The 16755-nt window shown below is 50.6% G+C and overlaps 1 protein-coding gene across 3 annotated transcripts; it reads left to right on the top strand.

Annotated features, from left to right (window-relative positions):
* The first annotated feature begins 429 nt into the window (after nucleotides 1-429).
* Nucleotides 430-10337, top strand: LOC129197941 (coiled-coil domain-containing protein 81-like). Of its 3 annotated transcripts, none has more exons than XM_054806778.1 (9): nucleotides 430-4921; nucleotides 6364-6425; nucleotides 6794-6947; nucleotides 7165-7421; nucleotides 7628-7713; nucleotides 8074-8192; nucleotides 8682-8790; nucleotides 9190-9737; nucleotides 10228-10337. In XM_054806778.1, the coding sequence occupies exons 1-8, from the start codon at nucleotides 4906-4908 to the stop codon at nucleotides 9680-9682; spliced, it is 1296 nt and encodes a 431-aa protein (XP_054662753.1). In that variant the 5' UTR covers nucleotides 430-4905; the 3' UTR covers nucleotides 9683-9737; nucleotides 10228-10337. The 3 variants fall into 3 exon arrangements, with proteins under 3 accessions (XP_054662753.1, XP_054662751.1, XP_054662752.1); XM_054806776.1 differs by lacking the exon at nucleotides 430-4921 and adding an exon at nucleotides 5604-6149; XM_054806777.1 differs by lacking the exon at nucleotides 430-4921 and having other exon boundaries at nucleotides 5604-6425; nucleotides 8074-8135.
* The last annotated feature ends 6418 nt before the right edge of the window (nucleotides 10338-16755 follow it).

Raw genomic sequence — 16755 nt, 5'->3', positions numbered from 1 at the left:
GCAGTTGAGGGAATGTGGCTCGTGCAGGTGTTTATGTGACTGCTGCCGTAGTAGCTGATAGGGAAGACGCGGGAACGTGGCTTGTGCGGGAGCTTCTGATGTCATGTATGGCACAGGTCCTGTTTGGGCAGGCTCAGGATCCTGGCTTCTGCAGGTGCCTCTGCTATCACTTATGGCACAGTTCCTGATAACGCATGCCTGGGAAACAGGCTTACGCAGGAGTTTATGTTGCCTGCGGCACCGTCGATGATGGAGCAGGCATGGGAACAGGGATTGTGCACGACCTCTGATTTCACTTAAGGAACAGGTCCTTGTAGGTTAGGCATGGGCACCTGGCTTGACCAGGTGCTTGTGATGTCACAGGAGCACAAGCGTGTGCTTGTGAGGTCGCATGTGCCTGAAGAGGTGATAGGGCAGGATGAGGACTTGCCTTGTAGAGCTGTTTGTGATGTCACTGGCAGCTCTTTAGGTGTCAGGGCAGAAGCACGCATGTGCGCTGTGCAGGTGTTTGTGAGGTCACATGTACATGAGTAGGTGATAGGGCAGGAGCAGGCCCCTGGCTTGCAGAGGTCCTTTTGTGGTCCAAGTATCTGACTGGGAATGAAAGGACATCTGGCTTGTCCAGCTGCTTCTCATGTCACTGGTGGCTAAGTGGCTGATAGGGCGGGAGTATGCACCTGGCTTCCGCAGGTGCTTGTGATGTCATAGGTGGCAGAGGAGCTGATAGGGCAGGAGTATGCACCTGGCTTCCACGGGTACTTGCGATGTCAGTGGCGGGTGTTGCAGGAAACCACTACAGGATCCAGCCGAGTTGAGTAAAAAGCCACAAGGCAGTGGTGCGGAAGTAGCTGTTGAGTAAGGACTCTGCTGGCTACTCCTTTGTTCTCATGCAAAGGACCTGTTCTAGGTCTACTAATCTTTGTTCTTCTTTTAATACGAATCCTAAATATGTTCCTTCCTGCTGACACAGCTGAAGCTTAGAAAGAGATGACGGTGACCTTTTTCTGCTAAAGTTCTACACAGACAAATCGTATTGTGGTCCAAACCTCATGGGTCAGTGGTCGCGGAGAGCCTGGCCCAAATTACCTTTCCCCTAGTTTCTCAAGATTTCTGGCACTTGGAAATGGTTCTTCAGGGTCTGTTGATCAATCTAGCGATTTCTTCTACCTCTTGACAATCACGTCTTAACTGATACATCGTTTGGGTGAATATTAACTAACATAATGGTAGGACTGTACAATAGTCATCCTTAGCAGTACCTAGCAACTATTTGCAAAATTATCTGTGACATTCTTAACTATGGAACTATGAAGAACTATCTGTAACTTCTTAGCTACAGAATCATGATTAACTCTTTAACTTCGATGCTGGATATCAGTATCTTTCAAGCAGTCTTCATGCATCTTGCTGGCGAGTAACAAATCATCTACGTATTGTACAAGTGTAGAACCTCCAGGTAATATAATATCTGTCAAGTTGTCTTTAAGCAAACGGGAGACTATCATAGGAGACCCAGTGAACCCCTGGGGCAAGAGGGTCCACGTTAGTTGTTGGCCTTTCCACATAAATGCAAACAGATGCTGGCTGTCTTCTGCTATAGGAATGTGATAAATGCAGCTGTTAAATTGGTAACACCACAAGGTGGACTTTGTAATAACTTTGTTGGTGGGTCTGGAACCACCAGGTGGGGTACAACCACATGTGCAAACTCATATTCTGGATCTCCTCCTTTGTCTAACCGATTTTTGCTTATAGGTAAAAAGGGGTATTATGCAGGGAATTGCATGATCGTAAAACCTCTTTTTTCAGATATTGGTTGATTCGTTTCTGAATACTTTTTTCTGCTTCTCTGGGAATGTGATACTGCTTGATTGCTACCGGCTTTCCTCCCTTTGTTTTTATGGAGACCGATTGTGCCGGTTTCAATAAAGCCACATCCATTCTGCAGGAGCTCCACAATTTTGAAGGCACTTTAACAACTTCAGGTGGAACCCCAGGAGTTTCGGGCGTGTTTTTGGCAGTGAGACAGATCCTTGCTTCTCTAAGTTCTACCCCTTCTGGGCACAGACGGATCTGGGCATTTAGGGATTGTAATAGGTCTCATCCCAACAAACACAGAGGTGATTCTTCTGCGATCCCAAATCTTCCCTGCAGCCCCTGGCTACCTCTCCGTGGCAACATTGGCTGGCTAAGCAATTGTTCTTTTTTCCCCCGTCCTCATCATCATCCTCTTCTGTCCCATTAAACTGTCTTTATCTCAACCTTCCAGTTTTACCTTTTTACAGTTCTCTCCCATCCCACTGCAGGGTGGGGAGTGATTAAACGGCTGTGTGATTGGGTTAAACCACAGCAAAGGTCCAAACTCCTCATTTAGGGAACAAAGACTCATTTGTTCCACGTCCAAAGCCTAGTTTTGAGACTCCAAAGACCCATTTTTGGGGGCGAAAACCCTTAGTTTTTGCTACCAAAGCCTCATGTTAGGACACGAAATCAAATTTCAGGGTTCAAAACCTCAATTTCATTTCTAGAGCCCCATTTTCAGGGCTCCAAGCTCCCTTCTTAAGGCCCAAATCCTCCTTCTGAGGCTCCAAACTCTCCTTTTGAGGGCCCAAACCCCTCTTTTACAGCTCTAAGCCTCCACGGAGTGCCCAAAGCCCTGTATTTTGGACCAAAGCTTCATTTTGTGGGGCCATAGAGGAACCAAGAGGTTTCCTTCGTATTCAGGGTCCAAAGCATCATTTGTAGCTTCTCACCCATCCTTATTAGTGCTGAGAGACTCATTTTGAGGGCCAAAATCCTCATTTTAAAGGTCCAAACCTACATTTTATTAGCCATAGCCTTTTGGGGGGACTAGTTTCATTTCTTGGGTCTAAAACCTCATTTTTAGGGCAGAAAGCATTGTTTTAGGGTCCAAAGCTACATTTATAGTGTCCAGAGCCTCATTTTTCCTTTCCAAAGTCTTAGTTTTGGCTTAGACTCATTTTAGTCTCCAAAGCCACATTTTTATGATACAAATTCTCAGTGGCAGTTTGCAGTGTGTCCTTTTTAGAGTCCAAAGCCTCATTTTCAGGCTCAGAAGTGGCATTTTTAGCATGCAGCCAGGCTTTTTTAGGGTACAAGCCACATTTCGAGTGTCCAAACTCTCATTTTTTAGGGTCCAAACCCTTTTGATAGGGCCCAAAGCCTCATTTTTAGGTCCCAAGCCTCAGTTTTAGGGTACAAACCCTCAATTATAGGTTCCAAACCCCCATTTTAAGGTCCAAAGACTCATCTTAACAGTACAAAGCATTATTTTAAGGACCCAAAGTCTGATTTTGAAGGTCCAAAGCCTCACTTTTAGAGTCCAAAGCCATATTTGTAGGGGCCAAGCCTGTCTTGTATTATGCACAGCCTTTTGTTAGGACACACTTTTTCATTTTTAGGGTCTAAAACGTCACTTTTACGGCAGAAAGCCTCTTTTTAGGCCCCAAAGGTTCATTTTTATGGTCTAGAGACTCAGTTGTAGTTTGCAAAGTCTCCTTCTTAGAGCCCAAAGCAGCATTTTTAGTTTGCAAAGCCTCATTTTCAGGTTTCGAAGCGGCATTTTTAGGATCCAGCCAGTCGATTTTTGGGTCCAAGCTGCACCTTGAGTGTCCAAACCCTCATTTTTATGGTCCAACCTCTCTTTTAGAACTCAAAAACACATTTTTAGTGTCCAAAGCCTCGTTTTGAGGAATGAAATCCTCACTTTTAGGGTACAAGCCTGTCTTTTATTACCCATAGATTTTTTTTTAGTGCCCACAGTTTCATATTTGGATGTCAACCCTCATTTTAAGGTGCCAAAAACCTATTATAAGGAGTAGCGTCGCTACAAAGATCCAAAGACACACTTTTTGTTTGCAAAGTCTCAATGTTAGAGAACAAAGATGCATTTTTAGTGTCCAAAACTTCATTTATAGGTTCCAAGCACCACTTTTAAGTTTCTAAGACTCATTTTAAGGGCCCAGATCATCATTTTTAAGGCCCGAAGTCTGATTTTGAAGGCCCGAAGCCTGAACGTTACAGTCAAAGTCTTATTTAGAGGGTCCCAAGCCTCATTTTCAGCTACCAAAGCCTCCTTTTCTGGAACCAAAACCTTATTTTTAGGATACAGTCTGCAATTTTTAGAGCCCAAAGCCTCATTTTAAAGGTCCAAATACTCATTTTTAGGTGCTGAAGCCTCCTTTTAAGATCCAAACTCCTCATTTACACTACAAAGCCTTATTTGTTACATATCCAAAGCCTCCTTTTGAGCCTCACTTGGTTCGTTCAGCTTGGAGAAGAGAAGGCTGAGGGATGACCTCATAGCAGCCTACAACTTGCTCGAGGGGGAGGTGCTGATCTCCTCTCTCTGGTGACCAGTGACAGGACATGACGAAATGGAATGAAGCTGCATCAGGGCAAGTTCAGATTGGACACTGGGAGAAGGTTCTTCACTGAGAGGGCTGGAGGTCACTGGAACAGGCTCCCCAGGGAAGCGGTCACGGCACCAAGCCTGTCAGACTTCAAGGAGCATCTGGATGACACTCTTAAGTCATATGGTTTAGGTTTATAGGTAGTCCTGCGAGGAGCAGGGAGTTGGACTCGATGAGCTTTACGGGTCCCTTCCAACTTGAGATATTCTGGGGTTGTGTTCTAACCCGCAGAGGGCTGTGATAAGTGACGCAGGGTCTAGTTGGAGGCCTGTATCTAGTAGTGCCCCAAGGGTCAGTGCTCAGCCCGGTCTTACTCAACATATTAATCCATGACCTGGATGAGGGGACAGAGTGTACTCTCAGCAAAATTCCTGATGATACTAAGCTGGGAAGAGTGGCCGACACACCGGAAGGCTGCGCTGCCATTCAGCGAGATCTTGACAGGCTGGAAAACTGGGCAAAGAGGAACCATATGAAATTCAACAAAGGTAAGTGTAGGATCCTGCACCTAGGGAGGAACAACCCCAGGCACCAGTACAGGTTAGGGGTTGACCTGCTGGGAAGCAGCGCTGTGGAGAAGGACCTGGGAGTCCTCGTGGACAACAAGCTCTCCATGACCAGCAGCGTGCCCTCATGGCCAAGAAGGACAATGGTGTCCTGGGGTGTATTAAGAAGAATGTGGCCAGCAGGTCGAGGGAGGTTCTCTTCCCCCTCTGCTCTGCCCTGGTGAGGCCACATCTGGAGTTCTGTGTCCAGTTCTGGGCTCCCCAGTTCAAGACAGACAGGGAACTACTGGGGAGAGTCCAGCGGAGGGCTGTGAGGATGATGAGGGGCCTGGAGCATCTCTGGTATGAGGGAAGGCTGAGAGAGCTGGGTCTGTTTAGCCTGGAGAAGAGAAGGCTGAGAGGGGATCTGATCAACACTTATCAATATCTAAAGGGTGGGTGTCTAGAGGATGGGGCCAGACTCTTCTCAGTGGTGCCCAGTGACAGGACAAGGGGCAACGGGCACAAACTGGGACACAGGAAGTTCCATCTGCATATGAGGAAAAACTTCTTTACTCTGAGGGTGATCGAGCCGTGGGACAGGCTGCCCAGAGAGGTTGTGGAGTCTCCTTCTCTGGAGAGATCCAAAACCCACCTGGATGCAATTCTGTGCAACCTGCTCCAGGTGATCTTGCTGTAGCAGGGGGGTTGGACTAGATGATCTCCAGAGGTCCCTTTCAACCCCTACCAATCTGTGAATCATGGGCCTGAGAGAGCACAGACAGACGTTAGCTGGACAACGGACACAGAGGAAGGAGCCATAGCCTGGGCCCCGTATGATCACCAGGCACTGGCACAGGGGCAGTGGTGGCCCCATCACAGAGGGCCAGCAGGTCAGTGGGTGACACGTCCCCATGATCAGCAGCGCACGGTGGCTGTGTCACAGCAGGTAGCAGGTTGATGGTGGCCGTGTCACAATGGGCAGCATAGTCAGCAGTGGCTGCGTCACCATGATGTCACACTGAGTCTGTGACACGGTCGCACAGGGGTATAAAAGGGGCCGCAGGGCGGTGGGTCCCACACCCTGGAGAAGTGTCCATAGGACGAACAGGGATGAGCTCCCACATGGCTGTTGCCACTAAGGAGCGACCTGCCCACATGAGGCAGATCAAAATGGACTTCTGGGATGGCATGGAGCACACCTTCATGATGTCCAGCATCAGTGCCAAAGGTACAGGCATCCACAGCCACCACATTGTGGTGCCCAAGGGTTGCGGCATTGTCTGGGTGAGACTCAGCACTGCAGCCATCTCAGAGATGTCTCCATATGGGGCTGGGGATGGTGATGACTCTTTGTGTCAGCCACCTCACCACAGCTCAGGGGTTGGTGGTAAACCGAGAGCCGGTGGATATGGATCATGACCTGGTTTTCCTTTGCTTTCCAGTGCGAACAGCCATCTGGGATGCGGTGGCCAAATACATCCAAGAACAACTGCTGCTGCGGAAGGTGGGTCAACTCTTTGTCCATGACCTTGTCCAGGGGGTGGGGAGAGGGTGGTCCAGAGGGAGGGCACACATCCCCAACATTGGACACTTCTAAGCTTCAGCTGGACGGGGTGCTGGGCCCTCTTGTCTAGACTGTGCTTTTGCCAAGAAAGGTTGGACCAGATGATCCTTGAGGTCCCTTCCAACCTGGTATTCGATGATTTTATGATTCTGTGACTCGGCATCTCCTCCCCAAAGCTCTCCCCACTGCCCCAGCTCGTGGACTGGGCAGGATCCAGCTTGAAGCGCCATCCCTGGACAGGACCACCTCTAGCTCTTTCCTCCGGCCCGTCCTCACCCTTCTGCCTTTCCCTTCTCTTCCGCTTGCAGGGGGTCCAAATTCCCTCCGTTGGCTCCTTTGACGTGGTCCCCACATGCATCCAGGCTGGGGATGAGGTGGTGATTGTCCAGAGGCCCGTGTTTCGGCTGGCCAGGAACCTCGTGGTTGTCCACAACCTCAGGGACAACAAAGACTACCTGCCCGGTAAGCAGGAGGATTAAACCCTGGTTGGTTGCACGGTCATCACATCCTTTCCCTGGATCCGAGACGCTTCTCCAAAGCAAACTGTCCTCTCTGCGGAGAAGGTCCAAAAATGGGGGGTTTTGTGGGCAATGCAACGACTGCAACAAGCAGCCCTTGGGAAACTCCTGCAGAAGGACCACTGGGTGAGCACCTCCATCCCTCTCGTGTGGTTTTACAGGCCATAAGGAACTGGAGCCCCTGAAATATGCCAGGGTGGCCAAGGCTGCTTCTGTGTCCCGGCGGAAGGTGGAGAACTGCATTCAAGGCACCATGTCCCTCCTCTCTCACTGCCTGGGAAAGGGGGAGAACGTTGCCCTTGTCCTGAGGGACGTGGGCGTGCTCCTCATCGAAGGCACGAGGGTACAAATGAAGTTCTACCTCAGCTTCTTGGAGAGGATGTCTGGGAAGGAGAACTTTGAGAAAGCTACTTTTAAGGTGAGCATTTTGGCTTCTCCACGGCCCAGGTGGTTGCATAGCGGTGCCCCAGCACTGCTTGTGAGTGGCCCACCAGAACTTGGTCAGCCACGCAGGCCAGGTGAGAGCTACGGTCCTACCAACCCTCACTGCCTCAGGCTCCTCCGATATTGAGTGGCTCAGCCACGCTGAGGATGTCCTGCCATCTTTGTGCTCCTCCGTTACAGGTCCCCCAGCTGCTGGACATGGTGGTGTCCCCAGTGGTACCTCTGGCCTCTCTGACATTTTCTGGCCGTCTCATCATCTTTCCTGAGTGAGTACATCTGCAGATGTGACCTCTAGTTGCTCAGGTGTGGTTTGGTAGCATTTGCTCCATGTGACCACAGGTGTCCTGCCACGAGGGCACCAGGCAGCGACATGTCCCCCCTGCCCACAGTCCTTTGTGTGAGGCAGATCTGATGGCAAAGATGGAGGACTTCAGGCAACTCTTTGCAGGCTGACTTCACTTCCCAGGATAGTCCTTGGGGATGGGGTGTAGTCAGCGCAGGGAAAAAAGGGGGTTTTGTGCAACGCCAAAATCTGTGTGCGAGCAGGGGATCGTGGCAAGTGGCAAGGGCTGGTGGTGCCGTGGGTCGTGCTGCGGGTCATGCTGGTGTCACCTCTTTGTCTGCAGGTTTGAAATGTATGTTGTGCGCAAACTACCACCAAGGAACCCTCCCAGGAGAAACGTTGCTGGTGAGGACAAGGAGAAGAAAGAAGAGGTTTTGCCAGGTTTCAACCAGCACAGAAAATGTAAAGCTGCTCCTGGCTCCTTTCCGCAGCATAGCCATCCTGCTTCTGTGATATATCGGGGAAAATCCTTCAGTGATGATTGTCAGAAGATCTGACTAGTGCCCGAGCTTCATGACAGCTCGGCACCGCCTTTTCTGCTAATGACTTCATGGCTTCCACAGAACCGAACCCCAGGGTGGGATGTGCCCCAGGGCGCAGTGGGAGGCTGGCAATCCAAGGCCCTCGGGAAATGACCCCTCTGCAAGAGTCCCTGTCCCAGCACCAACTGGCTCCTCATTCCCAAATCTGGTGCTGATAACGCGGTCACAAAACCACGTTGCACCTTGGAAATGAGGTGCCAGGCAAGCCCCAGTGTCGGGGTGGCTGCGAGGGGAGCAGAATTGCCCTCTTGCACATTTTTGGAAGGGGCCTGAGCACCTCTACATGTCACCAGGGCCGGTAGCATCCCAGCAATGCTCTTCTGACAAGGTCTCTCCTTCCCAATTCTAGCGGCATTTCCTGAACTGTCCTTGCTTGCCTCTTCGACATTGACTCAAAGTGAAGCCCCACAGCTCCAGGACATAAAGGAGATGGAGAACAGGGTGAACTCTTGGCTCAGGTGAGTATGGAGGTTCAGGGCTGGCATCTGCACAGGGTCATTTTCTGACCCAGCAAGAGGCCATTCCCCAGCCCCAAACACTCACCGTTCATCACCACCCAACAGTGGTGAAGGCAGTGCCAGAGGGGCGGGATGATCCTGCTGGGAGCCCCCCATTTCACAGGGCTGGCTCCTCTCCTTCCCTTCAGGAGAGCCCCAGCGTGGCCTCCTGAGCTGCGCATGGGGACAGCCGTGTGTCAGCCGAGGGTCTTGGCTCAGGGGGTTTCCTCTCCCGAGCTGAGCGCAGCCACTGGCTGAGCTGCCAGCAGCTGCGCAAAGAGGCACGTGGCTCATGGGGGCAGGATGTGGCCCCAAACCCATTGCGTTCTCAGACAGAGTCCTCCCATTGTGTCCTTTCAGGCAGCTGCCAGAGATCCCAGAGCACTCCTCTGGGAAAAAGCAACCTGCGACCAGCACACCCAAGGGCAAAGCCAAGCTCAAAGGCCAAGCGTCGCAGCAGGGCCAAGCGTCGCAGCAGGGCCAAGCGTCGAAGCAGGGCCGAGCACAGGCAGCAAAATCTCGGAGCTGCAGAGGAGGGGGACAAGGAGAACAGAAACTTCCCTTTGGAAGCAAATTACCATCGTTGAGCTCTGAGACCAGGCTGCCCGAGGAGCCCACCTGCAAGGTCTTCGTTCCACAGCCACCAAGACCTGAGACAACAGAATTACTGAGATCAAGGCCTGAGAGGTTCTGGTCAGTGCTGAAAGAGCCACAGAAGACCATCTTAGCTGGATACAGCTTTGATCCCTCCCTTTTGGTGCCACCAATCTACGAGAGGTCCGGGTCTGCGCAATGCCAACCACCGAAGACCACATCAGTGGTCTCCAGGATGGAGTGGCCCTGGCTGGAGTGATCATGGCTTGGAGTGCCCGGAGCTGAGGGAGCACCGCCTGAGGTGATGCCAACAGGTAGGTGATTGGGATCTGTGTCGTTCTGGGTGCTATTTCCTTGCAGAAATGCAGAGTTAGAGGGACAGTGGGGACTCTTCCAAGAGCCCTTGGTTCTGATTGACGGGGGGGCTCAGTTCCATCACCGGGGGCAAGGTTCTCCTTCTCCAGTGTTGCCCTCTCTTCTGTAGCCTCAGGCAACACACAAGGCCATGTTACTTGGCTGTGTTTGGAAGGCCTGACTAACCGCAAGGCTGCTCTGGGCTGGAGAGGGGACTCTTTCTTCCCAGCTCATTGCTGCTTTAGATCCCCGGTGGGAAGAGAAAGGATTTTTGGGTGGGTCTGGCACAGCCTGGGAGCAAACCGCTGCTGCTGGAGCGGCTGCAGAGGGAGAGAAACGGCTGCCCTCCGCTCAGTGTCCTGACCTGAAGCCATCTAAGGGGTCTGTGTGTGGGGAAAGAGTTCCCAAAACCTGCAGTATTGTTTGAGAAGAGTCTCTCTTCTTTTGCAGAAACCCATCTGTGTTCAGAACACGAGGAGCCCAGGAAGGAGATGAATAAAAGCACAAAGGAGAAGTTGCAAAAAAAGTGTCGACTCTTCTGTTGTTCCCAATGGTCCTTGACCAGAACAGGGGAGAGGGGTTTTACAGTTGGCCATGGCTCTGAGATCAGCCCAACATGGCGCTGGAAGCAAGGCCACCTGAGGGACCTTCCTCAGGTCTTTTTCCATCCAGGGGACCTTTTGCATGGCTGCTATGGAAAGAAACCAGCTTTCTGGGGCAAAAGAGGGAAAGCGGGCACTTGGAGCTATGTAGCGAAGCACTGAATGTCCCTGGAGGGGAAAGGAGAGGATACCAGTGCAGCTGGGGAGACATGAAGGGCACCTACACGCAGGAGCAGTGGAGGCACCTGAGCTTTCACCCAGGGCCATAAGGGAACGAGGAAGGCACGAGAGCAAGGTTGAGCCCAGCTCCACTGGGCTGGACTTTCTACTTCCACTTGGGGTAGAGCCAGATCTCTTTACCATCCTATTTATCTCCCCGTTTATCCAATTTACATTCTGTTTTTGGCTCTACTTCTGAAATCCTCCAAGTAGATGCGCCCTCTGGCCAACCCATGGGCCACCTGCAGTGACAGAAGGCCCATCTCCTGTCCCAGCGCTATGGCAGTCGTGTCCCCTGCTGTTACCTGGCATTTTTCTCCTTGCCCAAATCCGTGCTACTCAACCCAGGAACCCAACCGTCCTTAAAGGAAGCTTCTGCTTAGGACCCCTCCAGCATCTGGGAGAAGGGCCGAATGATGAGGGTCTACCAAGCCAAAGGCCACTTTGCAGGGCCGGATCTTTCTGCACCGGTTTGCAAGAGATCCGGGGGTGCCAGGCTGGAAATTTGAACACATTGTTGAAGTGCCAAAATGGAGAGATCTGCCCAGAACCAGGAGCTCAGTGCTGGGCTGAGTTGTGTCTCTCGCTGGGGAGTCTGTAATGTCCCCCTGTCTAGCTGAGCGTGTCAAATCAGGTCTTTCTACTGAGGGAAATCACAAAATAGTGGAATAATTCTGGTCAGAGGGGACATCGAGAGGTCTCCAGCCCAACCCCGTGCTCAGAGCAGGTCCCATCAGGCTGCTCAAGGACATGCCCAACGGAGGGAGGTATCAACACCGCCAAAGTCTTGTCCCTCTGGCTACAAGAGCTGCCCACCCTTTGGGTAAAAAGCTCTCCTCCTTAACTTCCAAAGCCTCATTTTTGAGTCACAACCATCGTGGTTACAGCACAAAGCATCTACATGTTTTTATTGTCCAAAGCTGCATCTTCAAGGCACTAAAACCTATTTAAGGCTCCAAAAGCCTCAACCGAGAGCCTAAATCGGCATTTCCAGAGTCCAAAGCCTCATACAAGTGTCCAAACCCTCATTTTTAAGGTCCAATCTCGTGTTTTTAAAGCCCAAACCCTCATTTTCAAGAGGCAAGCCTCATTTTTCAGGCCCAAAGCGTCACTTTTTAAAGGCCCAAATTACCCCTTTGGGGGTCCAAATAGTCATTTTTAAGGTCCAAAGCCTCGTTTTTAGGAAACAAGCCCTCATTTCTAAGTTCCAAACCCTACTTCAAAGGTTCAAAGCCCCATTTTAAGGGCCCGAGGGCTCCTTTGCTGGGACCAAATCCTCATTTTCAGGAACCTCAGTCTTTAGTCTTAGGATTATTTTTAGGATCCACTCCACACTTTGGAGGGTCCAAAGCCTCATTTTTAGAGTCCAAAGCCTCAGTTTAGCATCCAAACTCCTCATTTAGGGAAAATTTTAGTCTCAGTTGTTTCATGCCCAAAGCCTCGTTTTAAGCCTCCAAAGACCTTAGCTTTTGGTACCAAAGCATCGTTTTAGGGCACAAAAGCTAATTTCAGCATTCAAAACCTCATTTGCCTTTCCAAAGTCCCGTTTTTAAGGCTGAACCCCTCCAAACTCTCCTTTTGAGGGCCCAAACCCCTCTTTTACAGCTCTAAGCCTCCACGGAGTGCCCAAAGCCCTGTATTTTGGACCAAAGCTTCATTTTGTGGGGCCATAGAGGAACCAAGAGGTTCCCCTCGTATTCAGGGTCCAGAGCATCATTTGTAGCATCTCACCTATCCTTATTAGTGCCCAGAGCCTCATTTGAGGGCTAAAATCCTCAACTTCAGGGTTCAAACTTGTCTTTTATTACGCATAGACACTTTTTTACAGGCTACAGTTTCATTTCTTGGGTCTAAAACCTCATTTTTAGGGCAGAAATCCTCTTTTTAGAGTGTAAAGCCTCATTTTCCTTTCCAAAGTCTTAGGTTTTGCTTCCAAAGCCTCATTTCAGGGTCCAAAGCCCTTTTTTTGGCTCCAGAGCCTTGTTTTTAGGGTCCAAAGGCTTACTTCGAAGTTCCAAGTCACAGTTTTAAGGTCCAAAGACTCATCTGAAGGGCCCAGAGCATCATTTTCAATGACCCAAGTCCGACTGTGAAGGTCCAAAGCCTCGCTTCAGGGTCCAAAGTCTCATTTTCACGTCCAAACACTCAATTCAGCTCCTAAAGCCCCATTTCCCTCATTTTTAGGATACTGCCTGTAATTTTTAGGGCCCAAAGCCTCATTTTCAGGGTCCAAAGCCTCATGGGTTTTGTGTCCAAATTCTCATTATTAAGGCCTAAAGTCGTATTTTTGTTTTCCAAACCTCAAGTTTGATGGCCAGAACTCTCATTTATAAAGTCCAAAGCCTCATTTTTAGGGTCCAAATCTTCATTTTGGGTCCAAAAAACTTTAAATTGGACCTGATGCATCATTTTCAGGGTCAAAGTCTCAGTTTTCACTTCCAAAGCCTCAGTTCTAGGATCCCAACTTCATTTGAAGACACAAAAGCTCATTTCAGAGTCCAAAGCCTCATTTTTGTTTCCAAACCTTACATTATAGGGCTCAAAGCTTTGTTTTTACAGTCCAAATTCTCATTCACAGGGTCCGAACCCCTCTTTTACAGATCAAAGTCTTATTTTAGGACTGATTTTTAAGGCCCAAAGCTTCAATTTAATGGTGTAAACGCTCATCGTTAGGGCCAAACCCACTTTTTTTAAGGTCCAAAGCTACATTTATACAGTCTGAACTATCGTTTTAGGTCCCAAAGCAAAATTTTTTGTTTCAAAGTTTTAGTTACAGAGTCCAAAGCATCAATTCTAGGGTCCAAAGCGTCAATTTATTCATCCAAACCCTCGCTTCAGAAAACAAAACCTCATTTTGGGGCTCAACGCCTCATTTTCATTGTTCAAAGCCTCATTTTTGGGGTCCAAACATGTTTTTCAGGACTGAAAGCCTTGTTTTTAAGGCTCTAAGAATCTGCTTCAGATCCAAATCTTCATTTTCACCATACAAAGACTCATTTGTAGTGTTTTAACCCTCCTTTTAGGGTACCAGGCCTAATTTTTAGAGTTCAAAGCCTCAATTTTAGTTTAGAAACTCAAATGTTGAGAGTCGAAGCTCCCATTCCTATGCCCCAAAACCACATGATTTGGAGCCAATGCTGCATTTATAGCGTCCAAATCCTTATTACAGGACACAAACCCCAATTTCACGGTCCAAAGCCTCATTTGTAGCCTACAAAGCCACAAGTGATGGTGCAAAGCCACATGTAAAGAATCCAAACTCTCATTTTCACATCCAGACTCTCACATGGAGTTACCAAAGCCTCCTTTATGTGCTCCAAAGCCTCATTTTTAAGGCCCAAAGTTGGGTTTTGAGGGGCCAAATACCGATCTGTAGGGACTAAACCCTCTTTTTAGGGAGCAAAGGCTGGGGTTTAGGGTCCAAAGCTTTATTTGGAGGCTCCAAAGCCTCATTTATATGGCCCAGATCTTTCTTTTGGAGTCCAAAATCTCATTTTCTTGTCCAAATCCTTGGGTTTGGTTTCTAATCCCAAAGCTTGAGGGTCCAAACTCTCAGTTTCAGGGCCCAGTGCCTCCTTCTTAGGGTTCTAAGCCTCATTTATCGGGTCCAAATAGTAATTTTTAGGGTCCAAAGCCTCACATTCAGAGTTTAAAGGCACAATTTCTGTTTGCAAGTCTCTTCTTCAGGGCCCAAAGCCTCATTTTTAGGATCCCTCCACTCATTTTAAGGGTCCCAGGCCTCATTTTGACAGCCTAAATGCTCCTTTGCAGGGTCCAAGCCCTCACCTCAAAAGCAAATCCTGAGTTTTAGGGTCCAAAGGTTTGTTTGGAGAGTAAAAGGAGTCATTTCTAAGGGCCTAAGCTTCATTTGGAGTGTGCAAACAGTCATGTTTATGGTCGAGATATTCATTTTGGGGTCTAACTCTTCCTGGCCTAAAGTCTAATTGGAAGGGCTGAAAGCCTCATTGTAGGGCCCAAGTGCTCAGTACCTTTGAGGACCAAAAGCCTCATTGCCAGGGTCCAAGCCCAAACTTTGAGGTCCTGAAGCCTCATTTTGGGGGACTAAATCCTCCTGTTTTGATCCTAACGACTTGTTCTGAGGATACAAAGCCATATTTCAAAGCTATAGGCCTTGTCTGCGGTAGTTTGTTGTTCTAAGCAAGGTGGGCTGCCCTTAGCATCCTGCCTTTCGCAGCAGCAGGAGCTGCAGCATCATCTGCGAGGGCAGGATCAGGCCCCTGGCTGCTGGAGGTGCTTTTGACGTCCCTGGTGGCGTCAGCCAGGGCTGTGGGGCTGGGCCGGGCCAGGCTGCCATGACAACCGCCCCCTGCCCGCCTTCAGCCCAGAACCTTCCCCGGCCGGCCAGCACTGCGGCAGCCAATCGGCTGCTGCCGTGGGAAGCGCGGCCACTCAGAGCTCTGCGTGCAGTGCCCAATCCCAGCGCTGCTCTGGGGAGGCGGCAGAGAGGTGGGAAGGCCTGAGGGGAGGGACCCGTCCCCGGCTGAGGCCCGGCCGCTCCGGCCCGTCCAGCCCCCGGCTTCTCCCGGACCCCTCGGCGTCCTGTGCCCCAGGAGCTCCTCAGCGGTAGTTCTTCCGTTGGTCTTGCCTCCTCAGGGCTGAAGCGCTCCCCCCCCCGTGGCTGCAAAGTATTTCTGGTGGGGCGCAGCCTGCTTTCTCTCCGCAGACTCCTGAAAGGTACCCACTCAAAAAGTTTTTATCTCCTGTTGCAAGGATGACCGTGGTTTGTAGTGGCTCAGGCTTCCTGCCAGGACTTGCAGTGTCTGTTGGCCACCTCAGGAGGGAGCAGAACTCTTGGGTAAGAGAGTTCCTCCAGATTCCTGCAAGGCAGCTGCCAGCAGAGTTTTGTGTATGCTGCAGGCAGGTCTGGGCCCAGTAGCTGCCCTGGCTGACTCCTCCCAGGCATCTCCTGGGGACTTCTGGCCTCCTGTGAAAGGGAGCTGAAGTCCCAAGTAGCAGCCCCAGATTCCTGCAAGGCAGCTGCCAGAGGACTTTTGTATATGGTGGAAGCAGACCCATGGCCGGTAGCTGCCTGAGTCTCTTCCCAGGGCTCTCCCAGGTTCTTCTGGCATCCTGTAGAGAGAGCTTAAGTCTAGGTAGGCAGCACCAGACTCATCCAAGGCAGCTGCCAGAGGAGTTCTGTGTATGATGGAGCCAGGTCCATGCCCGGTAGCTGCCCGTGCCTCCTTCCAGGAATCTCCTGGAGTCTTGTGGCTTCCTGTGGAGGGAACTGAAGTCCCAGGTAGCAGCCCGAGACTCCTCCAAGGAAGCCAGCAGAGGAGTGTTTGTAGGAGGCAGGTCCATGCCTGGCAGCCCCCCCTGCCCCCCGCTGGGACTCCTCCCAAGCCTTTCCTGAAGACTTTTGGTGTGTTGTGGAGGGAGGAAAGATCCTGGGCAGCAACCCCAGACTCCTCCAAGGTCGCTGCCAGAGGAGCCTCTTCTGCATTGCAGGAAGATCTGTGCCCCATAGCTACTGTTGTCTCCTGCCAGGGTGTTTCCATCTGGGGCTGGGGATGGCAATGACACTTTGCATCTGCTGCTGCACCATGGATTGGGGGCATAGATGGTTTAGAATCTGTGGACACAGAACGTGAGGTGGTTCTCCTTTGCTTTCCAGAGTGAACAGCCGTCTGGAGTTTGTCTTTTGCTGCTGTTTTGATGTCACTGGTGGCTGTGCAGCTCATATGGCAGGCCTGGGAAGATGGCTTGTGGAGGAGTTTAATGTCACTGGTGGCTTGTTCGCTGCTAGGGCAGGTGCGGGAACCTGGCTTTCCAGGTGCTTCTGATGTCATGGGTGGCTCACTATGTGATTCGCAGGTGCGGGAACCTGGCTTTCCAGGTGCTTCTGATGTCATGGGTGGCTCACTATGTGATTCGCAGGTGTGGGAACCTGGCTTCTGCAGGTGTTTCTGTCACTGCTGGCTTAGTAGCTGATAGTGCAGGCATGGGAACCTGGAGTGTGCAGGTGCATTTGATGTCACTCCATGCACAGTTCCTGCTAAGGCGGGCATGGAGATTATGTCCCTTGTGGAACAGTCCCTGATGGGACAGGCGCAGTGACCTGGCTTGTGCACGTGCTTCTGACGTCACAGATGGCTGGCTAGCTGGTATGGCCAGGACGAGTACCAGGTGTCTGTTG

This window comes from Grus americana, chromosome 30, assembly GCF_028858705.1.
Source record: "Grus americana isolate bGruAme1 chromosome 30, bGruAme1.mat, whole genome shotgun sequence".
In the NCBI taxonomy this organism is placed as follows: domain Eukaryota; kingdom Metazoa; phylum Chordata; class Aves; order Gruiformes; family Gruidae; genus Grus; species Grus americana.
Note: the sequence above shows the minus strand (reverse complement) of the source record. Positions and strands in the feature narration are given on the sequence as shown.